Source organism: Engystomops pustulosus, chromosome 1, assembly GCF_040894005.1.
Source record: "Engystomops pustulosus chromosome 1, aEngPut4.maternal, whole genome shotgun sequence".
Taxonomy (NCBI): Eukaryota; Metazoa; Chordata; class Amphibia; order Anura; family Leptodactylidae; genus Engystomops; species Engystomops pustulosus.
In genome coordinates, this window is record NC_092411.1 from 270,888,496 (window position 1) to 270,903,450 (window position 14,955).

General features: G+C 43.1%; 1 protein-coding gene across 4 annotated transcripts in view; it reads right to left on the reverse strand.

Moving 5' to 3' along the window:
* HTT (huntingtin) overlaps positions 1-14,955 on the reverse strand; it is an 81,327-nt gene that overhangs the window by 38,259 nt on the left and 28,113 nt on the right. For all 4 annotated transcript variants that reach the window (XR_011849911.1, XM_072126159.1, XM_072126158.1 and 1 more), the window contains 24 exons: positions 14,796-14,907; positions 13,977-14,114; positions 13,369-13,527; positions 12,951-13,048; positions 12,463-12,602; positions 11,529-11,592; positions 11,275-11,375; positions 10,810-10,956; positions 10,158-10,278; positions 8,864-9,009; positions 7,942-8,090; positions 7,652-7,854; positions 7,347-7,473; positions 6,606-6,727; positions 5,835-5,945; positions 4,281-4,358; positions 3,839-4,062; positions 3,675-3,753; positions 1,521-1,682; positions 1,306-1,361; positions 1,060-1,208; positions 836-972; positions 198-314; positions 1-123 (listed from right to left, as the gene is read on the reverse strand). Coding sequence is in view for 3 of the 4 variants with exons in the window: in XM_072126159.1 (XP_071982260.1) it covers positions 1-123; positions 198-314; positions 836-972; positions 1,060-1,208; positions 1,306-1,361; positions 1,521-1,682; positions 3,675-3,753; positions 3,839-4,062; positions 4,281-4,358; positions 5,835-5,945; positions 6,606-6,727; positions 7,347-7,473; positions 7,652-7,854; positions 7,942-8,090; positions 8,864-9,009; positions 10,158-10,278; positions 10,810-10,956; positions 11,275-11,375; positions 11,529-11,592; positions 12,463-12,602; positions 12,951-13,048; positions 13,369-13,527; positions 13,977-14,114; positions 14,796-14,907 (3,063 nt within the window). In the remaining variant the exon portion in view is untranslated. The remainder of the gene's footprint in view (positions 124-197; positions 315-835; positions 973-1,059; positions 1,209-1,305; positions 1,362-1,520; positions 1,683-3,674; positions 3,754-3,838; positions 4,063-4,280; positions 4,359-5,834; positions 5,946-6,605; positions 6,728-7,346; positions 7,474-7,651; positions 7,855-7,941; positions 8,091-8,863; positions 9,010-10,157; positions 10,279-10,809; positions 10,957-11,274; positions 11,376-11,528; positions 11,593-12,462; positions 12,603-12,950; positions 13,049-13,368; positions 13,528-13,976; positions 14,115-14,795; positions 14,908-14,955) is intronic.

A 14,955-nucleotide genomic window follows, 5' to 3' on the forward strand; every position in this document is an offset into this window, starting at 1 on the left:
CATCGTGTATGGGACGACGAACATACTTCTCAACAACATGTCCACAGGCCGCAGGGACGAAGGGGCCAAGGTTTCGAACAAACTATTCAACACCCCTAAAGCTTCATGAGAGTCTATGTGCATCTATAAGACAAAGCAAGGAGGTCAGGCAAGAAAACACAAAGGCGCCATGAAAACCGTAATGTATCGACATGTACCTGCTGCTTTGCCAACATGGGTAAGATGACGTCAGCTATCTGTCGCGATAGCCTCTTCCACTTGTCTTCATTCTCTTTGTGGCATTGCTGGAGCACCAGGATGAACATCTCCAGGACCTGGAAAGATAGACAGCGTGGTTAAAGAAAAAGTAACCAATGTAAACGCTCATTCATTATGGTATTGGTGTAACACAGACAATTACACTTGTCTATGAAGCGCCACGTGTCACCCAAAAGGGGAGAAGGAACTTCTATCACAACTACTGACAACAATTACACAGGTTCCTGTCACACAGTAATAAACAATAAGTTTAGAGCTCAGCCTCCCTGACTGTATATCTATGGCCTGTAGTCTATGGAGAGGACAATTGCAGTTTAATCCAAGCTAGCAGAGAGGAGTCTGTCTCAAAATGATCATGTGATGCTGCGCAGAGGCACCATGGGCCCAAGAGAAAAGATATAGGGAAGAAAAAAAAACTGTGCAAGTCTATAGATGAGGGTTTTTTTTAAGCAGAGGAGAACCTTCACTGCAAAATATAAATGCTATATCTCTCTCGATAGATGTATAGATGCAGCGGGATTCCTTACTTCGATCATTGCCTTATGCTTTAACATTGCAATGGTTAATGCTTTCTCACCTGATGATACTGGATGAGCCGGAGGAGCATCGATACCACCACTTCTTTCTGAGTCTCCAGCTCCTTTCCTGCGTCGGCTTTATTTGCTCCCCTTAATATGAACAGGTCGTGGACAATGGGCTGCAGCGCTGGAATAGCTGCAACAGGGGCGCAGAAACATATACACTGTCTATAACACCACAAAGTGCACATGTTAAGTCACCTGCTATTAGAACCCCACCTACCGTGGGTCACCGCTTTCCTCCCGCTGGCCATGATACCATCACACAGCTGGATGATTTTGGGAATGCCAATGATCTGCTTGGAATGGTAGCGCTCGTAGGACAGAAGGACCAGGAAGAAGAATACGTTTGGGATGATGGCTTCAGACTCCCTGTTACGTTAAGGAAAGATACTTAAGTAAAAAGGAAATTATTACATTACAGGTAAAGCTAATAAACCAGTAATATGATAGTAAAAAGGGAACTTACCTGAACTGACCCACTTCAATGTACTCAAACTGCTTCAGTACAAAGCCTATAAAGACCTAAGAGGAAGATAAACATGGAAACTTAAAAGCATATTTAGACTAGATTGGGTCTGATGATTTTAAGTCATACTGTATAGGAAGTGAATCAGCACCACATCCATAGAGGGACACTATTTTAATAGTTTTTGTATCTGTTAGGTGAATACAGTGTATTACCTGATCAGAATCTAGCAGGCAGTAGTTGACTCGGAGCTGGACAAGTTGGGCCAGCAGGTCGAGAACTTGTCTCTGAAGCTGCACGGATGTAGTAGTGGTGTACTGCTTCAAGGCTTTTATCACCAACGGCTCAAACAGACGAATGTGATTGTGGATGGTGTTCTGTAAAAAAAATTAATAAAAATTGAAAAGAAAAAAACATTTTACTTCTCAGGATTTAACTGTGAATATAAAACACATGTGTCTGTACATCCGTGGGATCTTAAATAGGGAATCTGTCTGCAGTTGATCATGGGTTGCTGGAGTGTGTTAAAAAATATATAGAGGTGGCCTAAAGGGTGATATACAAAAAAATGTAACTTATACTTACTATCTCTGGTGCTCTCGGTGTCTGTATCAGGAGCTGGGGACTGGTGGGCGTCAGTTATCGGAGCTTAGCTTGCCTTACCCAGTAAACATGGGCTTGGCACCCACGGATGGCGGCGCGGGACACCAGGAGCACCAGAGAGTATAAGTTTATTTTTTATACAGACTTCCGCAAGCCCACCTACAAATTTTTTAAACCCCTTTAACTTTTACTGTCACTGTTTAAAGGGAACCTGTCATCAGATATTCATTAAAGGACACCTGTCATCAGGTCTGTGTCACTTGTCCTGTCACCTCTACCTGTTGGAGCAGCTCACAAGGATCACATCCCAGCCTTTATCTAGTTATTTCATACATTAATCATTGTAAAATCATCTATTTTTTATCATGTAAATGAGGCTGGTCACATGGTCAGAGGCAGTGATGTCACCCCTGTTACCCCTCCCCTCTCCTCCCCCTGCTCATGTCTGTGTGTAATGTATAGTAAAGCATGGCTAGTGTGTGTGCTGTATCTGCTGACATGCTGCATCCTCCTAATATACAGGTGAGAGACACAGACATCAGCTACACAAGTACCTGACATGTTCTGCTATAACATGGCTGCCTGGAACTGCTGTATCTCTCCTATACACACACACATGCACACACAGGCTGCAGGGGGTGTGGCCCCAGCAAGCACATCATTATACAGCCTCACATCATTATACAGGCTGTCAGTCATGCACTGGGGGTGTGGCTGTGCCTACCACTAATGAATAAGCCGGACAGCTTGAATATGCTAATGCTTCATTGGACATTTCACAGGTCATTTGCATACAGCTTTAGGACCTCATTGCTTAGGTTTACAGGCATGTAGAGGGACAATGAAGGGATAGAGGCAATGCTCTCTAATGGCAGTTTATGAAAATATATTTAGTTTAGGGGGGTTATTTTGCATGACGGGTTCTATTTAAAATAGCAGCCCCCTCTGGTAGGGTGCGAAATGCCCCTCTTTTTCTGTGAAATATCATCTGTTCACTTATAAATAAGTTCCTCCAAAGTCAAATGAAAATGAGCAGAGAAGAGTCATATTTTGCCAGAAATGAGTCAGCACAGAGGCCAGAGGGGGAGCGCCACTTTAGAGTTCTATATATTGGCTTCTATAACAGCTAGAACCATGGTTCTGCCATCAGATTAGCAACAGGAAATGTGAGCTGCAGATAACGACCCAGTTCCTGTCTTTATCTTTAACTGTGTTTAACGTGTTGTGTCCCAATCCTGATGTCGCTTGAAAAGAAAAATTCTCTTTCGGCTGAATGCATGTGATCGTGTGCAGCCTGTGGAAAAGGATCTTTACGTCGGCCTGATCCCATGGACTACACACCCAGCACAAAAGGGGAGTCCTTGCATTGTGCCAAAATATGATGCAAGGACTTCCCGCCAGTGCTGCGACTGTAACAACGCTGCTGTCCGGATGGTCGAAGGGAAGTCCTTGCATCGTTTTTTGGTGTAATGCGAGGACTTCACTTCTGTACAAGGTGTGTAGTCAGTGGGATCAGGCAGACATGCAGAACATTTCTAATCATGTGCAGTCTGTTTTAATCTGATACCAGGCCCTCACAACGCAGAACTCTAAGCAATCTGCTTCACACCCAGGTATGGTCAATTTCAAAGTCATATTCCCTTTAATTTATACATCTGTTCAAAACTTTTACACGGCGTGGTTTGGCCTCGTCTGGTGATTTATCAGCAATGGGCGAGTGTAAAAACAAGCAATGTATGATCACGGACTACGATCCAAAAGATCACCTTGTCTGCCCGATGCTTTGTAACATTGGTAATGCTGTTCTTTAGCTGGGAAGAAACTTTCTGGAGAACATCAAACCACCTGTCAGAGGTAAACAGAAGAGGCAATTTATCTACAAAAGAGGAAATAAATAAGAGCAGAGATATCACTGTACGTATGCTATTACCCTGACGTGTCCTGCTCTTGGTCAGCTTGAACCATATTTCTTAGACTGGCATCTGCCAACGCCTGGGTGAAATGTGTGTAGGGAGCCATGAAGCAGTAATGGTACAAGCCGGGCCGCAGATTAGAGGAGCCCAGCCGCTGAGCCTTGCCTTGGGATTTACCAGGGTTAGAAGACAACGTCTCAAATTGGGAAGCCAAGTTTGTTCCGAAGATGGTCTTCAATAACTAAAACAAAACAGGAGATCACATGACTAAATGTATATACAAAAGTTGCTGTGTAGAAGTAAAGGGTTGTGCCACTTCTGACTAATATCTGCTATATAATCAGTAAAATGAAATACATGGAATACATGGTCAGCCATGCCAATGGGATCTCTGTGGATTGGATGAAGACATCTACAAGTACAGCAAAGTCTTTATACAAGCACAAAGTATAAACCCACCTGCTGAACGCACACTGTGGCCATCACTGGTTCACGGCTGAAACAGGATTTCAGATAACCCAGAATTTCTTCAACGCACTGTAAAGACAACATAGATTTTCTGTACAATTACCAACAATCGTACATGCTTTCTGAAGAACTCTGGTATGCGTCAACCCTCTGTTACTCCTCCTGAAAATTAATTGATAAACCGACAGCTGGGTTTACCTACCTGAGTGAAGTTGGCCCCCCCCCACCTTGTTCAAATCAAACAAAATTGGTGTCAAACGTTTGTGCTACGTTTGTGCAGCAGAAATTTTTGTTTGTGCCGCCATCGTTTTCGAGATTTTAATGAAAGTTTACAGAGGTCATCAGAGGTCAACCAGCCCCCCCACATTGCCCAAATCAAACAAAACTGGTGCCGAACAATTCTGCTACGTTTGTGTTGGTTTGTGCTGCGCAAATTTTTGTTTGTGCCGCTTTTGTTTTGAATATATGAACAAAAATTTAAAGTTCAAAAGTTCAAGCAGCCCCCCCCCCCCCACATTAACCGAATCAAACAAAACTGGTGTCAAATGTTAATGCTACGTTTGTGCTGGTTTGTGCAGCAAAAAATTTTGTTTGTGCCGCTATAATTTTTAAGGTATGTTCAGGTGTTTGAGGTGTTTAGGATGAACTGGTAAAAAACAAACCTAGTGACACTTCCCTGGTTTGATCACCAGGGGGAGCTGGCAAACACATTGTACTTTGGAAGAAATGAACTCTGATGACCTCTGGAAAAAGTATGAATATATTAAAAATGATAGCGGCACAAACGAAAATTTTTGCTGCACAACCCAGCACAAACGTAGCACTAACGTTTGACACCCGTTTTGTTTGATTCGGTTAATGTGGGGGGGCTGCTTGAACTTTTGAACTTTAATTTTTTGTTCATATATTCAAAACAAAAGCAGCACAAACAAAAATTTGCGCAGCACAAACCAGCACAAACGTAGCAGAATTGTTCGGGACCAGTTTTGTTTAATTTGGGCAATGTGGGGGGGCTGGTTGACCTCTGATGACCTCTGGAAACTTTCATTAAAATCTTAAAAACGATAGTGGCACAAACGAAAATTTCTGCTGCACAAACCAGCACAAACGTAGCACAAACGTTTGACACCAATTTTGTTTGATTTGAACAAGGTGGGGGGGGCCAACTTCACTCAGGTGGTTTACCTGGATAAATGGAACTGAAAAGTCCAAATGCATCAGAGCTTATTGGACAGTATCAGAACATGTATGGGTAAACCAACAAGACAAGGTTGATTAAAAAAAAATGTAACAGTAAATGATTGCCTACATTGCCAGGAGGAACAATACAAAGTATAAACCAGTTAAATCTGAGCCGTAAATGTATGATGGATGGTAGCTAACCCTGTATGTAGGGTTCAAACAACCTAGGGGGCCTACAAAATTCTAATTGTAAGAGAAAAACATAACACTTTCCCCTTTACTTAAAAATGCACATAATAAAAAATATGCCCATAAATCAAATACACTTCATAATGCAGCAAGCTTCCATATATCGAGACTGACCTTGCCAATGTCGGTTAATGTAGCAAGTTCCAAAATCTGTGACAGAACATCGAGGGCGGCACGCAGGAAACCTCCAAACTTCTCATTGTTATTCTGAAGGTCAAGGGTTACCTGAGAAATCCAGGGACAAAATCAAATGACTGGGAGAGAGAAGTTTTGTGGACCATGAAAATACCAGCAGATCATCAATCCTTAAAAGGGGCTATCCGGAGGTGAAGAAAATGGCAGCTGTCTTCCAAAAACTGCGCCTCTCAGGAACATGGATTTTGGAAGAAAGCAGCCATGTTTTTCAACCTCTGGAAGACCCCTTCGAATAAATGGTTATCAAATAAATTCCTCCCCCCTATAGGATTAGGGATAACTTGGTGTTGGGGGTTCCAAATTCGTATCGTATCACAAGAACAAGAGTCTACTGTACCCAAAATGTACAGAGAAGCTGGTTGCACCCTGTGAGGTTCATCTCTATGGCACTGACGCATACATCTCCCATATCCGTCGCTAACATAAACAATAAATGAAGCATCAAAGGCGAATATATGATCTGCCACTCCATTCATTTGGGGTACAACAAACCCATTCTTGTCATCAGTGGGGTCTCACCACCGAGATCTGCAAGTTATTCCCTATCCAGCGGACTACACCTTAAATACTGAGATAAGTGTCACTATAGTGACATAGCGGCCTCAGACTGCAAGCCACACATGCTACCCCACAAGAGAGGCGTTTGCTGCAAATCAACCACAAGTCAAAGTATGAATCACTACGACGTACCTTGTAGTTTGCATAGGTGGCTTTCAATACATCATAGAGTTTTAGATACGCTGGAAGATGGTAGAAGCTGCCAAGTGATTTGCTTGCTTGTGCTGGACCTGAAGTATCTGTCTGTCTAGAAGCTAAAATAATAAAGGAAATAAATAGAGCCAGAACTCCCATAGGCAGAGAGAAAAGCGATAAAGTAACTGCAAATCTCTATTATATGGAGGTCCAACCTCTTCCGAGTGAAAGCAGTGCCCTTCCACCTGATGTAATGGGGATCAGCTCAGTTCTATATAAAGCTGCATACACATCCAGATGACCTGAAGCACCGCGGTACCAGAGACCTGATATACAACATCATGATCAGGGAAGGTCCAATAGGTTTAAACAGGGAATGAAGGGGCTCTGACACCATGTCGGTAGAACAGATCATTCACCGTCTTTCCCTTCACAGCTCCATCCAGTAATACAGCTGTGCAGCCAAGGGCTGTGCAGGGGCCACTGAGCCCAATCAGCACTGTGGCCACTTCATTTTCAGGATTGGTCCATAAAGCGATGGCATAATCCAGAAAAATCTATTTTTGTATTCTCCAATCTCTAACTAATATATTTGCTTGCCGTCACTGAATGACCATCTTTAGGGAGAATAAAAATCTGTCCTGACAAGTGATGACACATCGTGCAACATCGCATGATCTGTACAGAAGTAACACAAGTGTCCATTCAGTGACAGGAAAGGTGCCCCATTCACTGTACCTGGAGTGGAATCCATGGACTTCTTTGGACTCAGTGGTACCGCTGTTTGCTCTGCGCTTTCCTTCTCCTTTCCTTTCCGTCGTATGGGACTTAAAGATGGTGGGTTAGTAAGAGACGGAAGTGTTGCCTGCAAATAAAATAATGCATTTAAAAACGTCCATACAACCCATGGACAAAGTTGGAGCCTTTTTGGGAAGTAATGGAGGAGAATGGAATGTAAAGACTTTGTATAATACCGATACAATAGATTTTCAGTGCACAATCCATAGTGTGATATTTCTTTACATTGTAAGATAGTATCCTACCTTTACCACAGGTCCAGGAGTGACGTCATCAATCACATGGGAACAAATGTTGATGGCCTTCAGTAAGTGAACAAACAGCTGATCCACCATACTGACTATGGAGCGGTCACCAAGTGCAGGCCATGGCTCCTCTTGTTTGTTAGCGGCCTGGTTGGCTTCATCTTCAGGTGTCCATGGGTTTTTCAGGGATTCAGGAGCCGTAGCTGTAATGTAGGGGGTGGCAATATAGGATGATCTTGCACATTAGTGTAAGATCATATATATTGGATATTGCAGAATGCTACACTTACCTGCCAACAGGTTTCCAGTGAGGATCAATGCGTCCTGATGAGCAGAGAGATCTAGAGGGAACCAGGCGGAGGACAGCAGAGACAGGATCATGTTGGCCATGCCGGCAGTGCAGCTCTTACGGGGCTCCTCAGAGGGACTTTGGGAGATGCTGATGACAAAAAAAAAAGCTAATAATTACCAACTCTGCAAAATCAATACCTGCAAGACTTTAACAGAAGGATGAATCGAAATAACAGAGGCTCTGTTTATTTCAAACACATGCACAAGTCAGATAATTAATATTACTGGTGCCCGACATAATAGTGATGAAACAATACAGGACAAGAAGCAGATGAGGACGTTGTTCAAGTTATAGAAGCAGCTTTAATCTCAGTGCTCTCCACTCTGAGATTTATAAGAGGCTGTATAAACTGTGCTGGTCATGGTGAAAAAAGGGAATCTGCACAGCTCCTCCTGCTCTATAACATGCTGCCTGCAAATAGGACACTATGTACAATCTGTCAGCTCTTCCTGCTCTATAACATGCTGCCTGCAAATAGGACACTATGTACAATCTGTCAGCTCTTCCTGCTCTATAACATGCTGCCTGCAGATCGAACACTATATACAATCTGTCAGCTCCTCCTGCTCTATAACGTGTTGTACAATTTGCTCAACTCCTGCTGCTCTATAAAATGCTGCCTGACATAGGACACTATGTACAATTTTCACAGCTCCTCCTGGCCTATAACATGCTCCCTGCAGATAGGACACTATGTACAATCTGCTCAGCTCCTTTTGCTCTATAACATACTGCCTGCAAATTGAAGTGAATGTACAATGAGACAAGTTCTCTTTAATGTCGTTAAAACATTTTATAACATATGCGTTTTCCAGAACAAATCTCACCAACAATTTACCATCCACAAAAGGCTGATTTACCTGAAGGAGCGTCCTCTGTTCTTGTACAACTGGATACGCGAGGCCTGGGCACCCGAGGATACAATGTACCCACAATGCCAGCCAACACTCCACGTACATGCTGGATATGCACTAGACAGCAGACACAAAGCTTCACAGCAACCAAACTAGAAAAAAAAAATGGAAAAGATATAACATATGACAATCATCTATAGCAACTATGTTAACAATAGTGTACACAGTAGCTCGCAGACACTGTCCCTCACCAAAAATGTGTATGGAATCAGATCTGGTGGTTTTCCACTAAAATATGAACTTTTATAAAAGGACTTTATTTAAGAATCTTGTCACCGTGGAAATACCCCTTTAAATATACTCAGGATAACAAAATAACACATTCTCTAATTCACTATTAACCAAAATACAGCATTTTACAAAAATAATTCCAACTTTTTGGAATTTTGGTTGCCCTGGGATCCGGACGTAAATCTAACTATGGTCGGGCAGGACAGATTCTTCTCATGAATAGCTTCTACCGTCTGCCCGATGCAGTATGATCTCTAGCTGAGTTAGCAAAGTGTCATTGTGTGTTATATCCATCTCATGGATCTCATTATCTCTGAAAAGTCTCATCCCTTTTTCTATGTGTCAGATACTAGTGAATGTTCAGAAGCTAATTAAAAGTGCAGCTAAACCTGGACCCTGATAATCTAAGCACATTGTCATGAGTGATAGGAGACAAAACAGCAATAAAACTGAGTAAAATTGTAAGGGGTTAAAAATTAGCTTTATTGTGTAATCATCACTAAGTGGTTATAATTTGAGAACTTTCTTTTATGGGCAAACCCCTTTAATGGAAAATCACTTCATCTAGAATTTAAAAAAATAATACCATGCAAAAAAATACAGGCCCACTAAATACAATCCAAACAAGGAGTTTACCCTTCTCCTTTACATAGTCATGCATGGCGCCCGGCCTTAAACACGGGAAAAGATAGACTCCATAGATGCCTACGGCCAAGCGCCATGGGCATCTATGGGGTCCTATATCTGCGTCCGGATATAAGTCCCCACCACGGCAGTGTGAAAGAGGCCTAAAACTGTATCATCAAAAAGAAAAAAAAAAAACATATAGCGAGGATAACTTTTGAACCTCAGGAAATATTGCTACAATCGACTTTATTGAATTCATTTTAATTATTTCATTAATATTATGCAGGGGAAAGGAAGAAAAACACTTCCTTGCCAATTAAGCCCATAATGGTTATGGTTGATTAGCAAGTTATTAACAGCAACAAATTCCAAATGAAATTACCGTGAGAGCCCGTGTGGTCGATGTGGTTAATGCGTGGGAGACGGCTGTGACGACCTTGGACAAGTTATTCTCCATAGTGACGTCTGTCGGGCCCTGTAGGATATTGTAACCCCTGTAGATCCTACAAGCAAATATACAGTCATCAGAATCATGGTAACAAATTATATGGTTATAAGTGCCTGGATAGAGCAGATATTGGGACATTCCAGATTTGTCTGAAAGAAGCCTCCCCCATCGCTGGGACTCTGGATCCCGTATCAAACACTACAGTAAGTGGAGAGATGGACGCACATCCGCAGGTCTCTCCACTCACTTCTATGGGAGTCACAAGAGTAGCCAAGCAGGGAGGTAATGATATTCTCAAAAGTCACAATGAAGCAGTCTGACAGCCATGAATGTATGGACGATTCACGTGACAGAGGCCGAATCCAAAGGGGTTGTCCGCCATCAGCAACTTAACCCCTTTGTGTCATGTGACGCATGGATGTGATGTCATTAGCCCGAGAAAGTACACTGATCACTACATTCATCCCAAAGGTATGTCAGATGTAAAACTGATCATCCAATCCCAAGAATAGGAGATAAAGATATCTATATCTATGTGTGTGTGTGCGTTTTTTATCAAAACTACTACTTGATAGTCTCTTCTCACCTAGTGATTGTACTGACAGCGAAGTGAGACGCCGGCTGAGTCTCGTGCATGAGAAGCTTCAGGTAAACGCTGCTCTGGTCGCGGGCTGCAGCTACCACAGGGTCGGCCTGTCCTTGATCACAGCTGTAAAATAACTTCGGAACCAGTCTGTGGGAAGAAGCACATGGTATGGGTTTCAGTAGGAGACACACTTGCTTTTTTAAATCAATCTTTTTTCCCCATAGTTTTTATTTTATTTAATAAGACATCTTTCACAGCGATGCCACTGCCATGGCTGCAACTGATTCCCAGATTCTCTCCTCCACTACTTTTGGAGGACTTTGGAGCTGACTTTTGATACCCCACGAACCCCCCACCCTCCCATCTCACTGCATGCTCCATGGTGGTGACTTCCAGAAGCAAAGCCTGCCCATCGTCCACCACGATACGACTCCCTCCTATCCTGCACAATACAGTTAGACCTACCGGACCAAAGAGGCTGCTGCTACATGTCTGACCCGAGCATCTTCATCCCCTAGGAGGTTTATGATGACGCCATTCAATACACGCTCCTGAAGATGCAGCAACTGCAACATGTATAGGAAGAAGCTGAGAAATTTTCCATCTCCTCTAGACATACAGAGAATAAAAGTAGCACTTTCTTGTAAGGTTTGATCATCAGGTTATGGTACTATATATTGGGGGTTACAATTAATAAACAAAAAGTTATCCATATTTACCCCGGTATAAAAATGGGCACCTCGATGTAATCCTTCTGCTCGGCTTTCAAGGAAATTGACTAACCTGTGAAGAGAAAAGCTGGATGTATGGCAGTGCATGTATATCCCTTATATATTACACAATGTTTTAGGGTACATTCACACAGGCGCAATAGGGGCTGTAACATGGTTGCATGATTTGCAACCAGATCACGGTCCCCATAGATTTCAATGGCTCCAGGTCATGGCGCCCTGAGCACATGGTGCATCTCCTCATCAGTGTCGGGCCTCTCGTCTGCCTATGGAGGGAATAGGGGTGACAAGCGCTCCCCCTCCACCTCCCGGCCCTGTGCTCACCTTCCACCAGGTGTAACCACATCAAACTCGCAGCCCTCTCAAGTAGGGTATGAAATATTCCCTCATTTATGTGAAATCTAAAACCCTTTTACCCTTAAAACATCTCCTCCAAAGACCTGTGAAAATAAGCAGACAAGAGTCATATGTTGCCTGAGATGAGTCAAGTTTAGAGGCTGCTGAAGAAGCGTCACTACAGACGTCCCCATTTTCAGTTCTTGAGTACCTAGAAACATGGTTCAAATGAAAGAAAATTCTCAAAATGCAAGACAAACCCTGTGGTCTATCTCCAGTTTCTCACAGAACCATGAGACTGATGTGATCTTGAAGATGAGATTCATATCTTTAATATGACAACAGAAGCTACCCATGTGCTATAGAACTGATGAAAGGGGCATCAGACATGATACTCCACCTGCTAGAGCAGTCAGAATACATATGCGTTTCCATTTTAACAACGCAAAACACATGGTGCTGGTTATCGATCACATGCGTTTCAATGAAAATGCACAAGCGATCAGGCCAAGCCTCTCCCTCGAGCGTTTACATTGCGCTTGAAAACACCATACAACTACCGTTTGTGGCCGCACGTTTCACTCACCTGAAATCAATTTCCGCCAGAGTTTCCAGGAGCTCCGTCCTCACCAACCAGTAGGAACTGTTTTTAAGTGTCAGCAGATCTATCATGAGCTTCAAACCAAGCTCGCTGAATGTACTACAACATAAGCTGGATATACAGTGCTGGGGAAAAAAAGAAAGCATCAAATTAATGCCAACCATAGTCTGTTAAGCAGAGCCATCCACATATAGCTTTTAATATATATGCAACTATCAAACCCCCCACTGATATTATACATAAACCAGAGACATTTGAGGGGAATCTATATATTAGCTATTAGACAGGAGGTCCCTGACTTACAGACACCCCTAATTACAGACGGACCACTTATCCTACGTTGACCGCTCTGGATGTTACTTTAGTCTCAGGCTGTAAGGTGTCTGTAACAACATTTTATTGATAATCCTTTTTCCCATGACAGCACAATATCTTGAAAATCCAGAAAGTTTCTGCGAGTAATGTCCACTCACCCTGACGGCAGCACAAGCCATCTTGCATGTCACCGATGACTCGTCTTTAAGGGATTTTTGCAGTAAAGGAATGCAATCTTCCAAAGAAAAGCTATTTCCTGCAGCAAAACAACACAAAGAAACAAAGTCTGTATATAAAGTGTACTGAAAGAGGTGTAAAAACACAACGAGATTATATGGCAGCCTACATTATATGGCAAACACGAGCTACACCTGGGCCAGGACCCCGGGCGCAGCACACGATCGGCTGGAGAGACAGAGGGATTAGCGCTGCTCGCCCATATGGCCTGGTGCCTACCTTTTTACCAGCAACGGCCCGGTATCACACGTGTGAGGTCAACACAATGCGGCCGGGTACCATAGGCGCCTATGCGGCTGGATATACGCCCCCACAACGTTCGTGTGAAAGGGGCCTTACCTGAGCGGTTTTTCACCACAGTCAGCCAATGTTCTGCATCATAGCGGGACTTGTTCAGTATGGAGTAGACAATGGTGCCACAGAGAATGGATGTGGCCCCTCTAACCTGGGGGTCCCCGTGATTAATGTAACTCAGAATATCAGACACAAATTGAATTTCTGTAAAGAAGAAAGCAACAATAGGCTTCATCACATACACTTCATACATTTATGGGTATTAGAAGAATTGTGTCCAATTCTGTTCCCCCCCTTTTAACTGATCCATAGGGGTGCGGTCACCAGTGATGTGTGGATAGAGGATACGGTGCATGGTGCCTTAAAGTGCCCAGGAATTACAGTATGACTTTAGTAAGACTAAATGCAGGCCATACACATTAAATAATGAACGTACAAAAACCCACGTCCCACACAGGAACACATTGCTTGGTATTCTGAATAAAGCTAGTGGGGAAAATCCCTGCCAGTACCTGTAGGAGCTTCTGCACCAGAGAATAAAAAGATCAGACGTGTTCAAATCCTACAGCTCCATCATAATGTTCCCGAAGAAATTGGCCCTCAGGTGTAAGTTGGTCAGTTTAAAGTGGTTTAGTGTATGAGTAATGTGTTACCTGGATGATCCAAACTCTCTGGCTGCAGCTTGTAAAGTCTACTAAAGAAAGCTTCAGGGTATAGAGCGACCGCTGCCCCAACGCAGCTCAGTGCCAGCGCTTTGACACTGACCCGCACCACTTGGTCAGGAACCAAGGCTGCAAAACAGAAAGTGATGCATTAGACAACTTGGCCATGACAAAAGGAGGTCTTACAATACAGACAACACGCACTATGAATCCATTGGAATATCAAAGGATGAAAATCTTTCATGGAAGAAAATCTTTGGGGAAATACTATGTTAGGAGGGAATGGGAAAAGCATAACTCTCTATATACCAGCTCAGCGAAGCCCCTGAAACCTTTATGGATATCACACATCAAAAACTAGATAATTATTTAGATATATAGTGCACGGATGTGCTCGTTCTGCCTTCATTTTAGTCTACTGTTAAAAACTTAAGGGGTTGGGACCAAGTTTTCAAAGACGATTGGCGGACTGGTTGATTGCAGAGGGCAAACTCCTGGCACTCCCATTGTTATCTTCCTATTCTGTGGATAACTTGGTACAAACTCTTTAAGGTTTATAAGGTTTGCTCTGTTGATCCCCTTCCAGAGGTGGGGTTGAATGGAGAGAATGCCGCGCGTGCTCAGCCAACCAACATTCAACTCTATGGGAGCTCCTACAAAAAGCCAAAACTATACACACAGAGCTTCTATGGATAAGATGGGAATACCCATTAAAAGGGGATAACAATCTGATTGGTGAGGGTCCAACAACGGGGACCCTCACCAATCATGACAATAGGACCCCAAGGGCATATATACAAATACACTCACCTCCCTTCTGTCCAGTGAGCAGGAAAGAAGCAGATAAGAGCCGTACGCAGTGAACGAGGGGTGCAGCATCGTTATCTGTGTAGTGTCCAATGTCCCCCTTTATCCTGGAAGGCTACAACAAGAAAACAGAAAAGTATGCTAGATAAAACGAGTTTCTAAC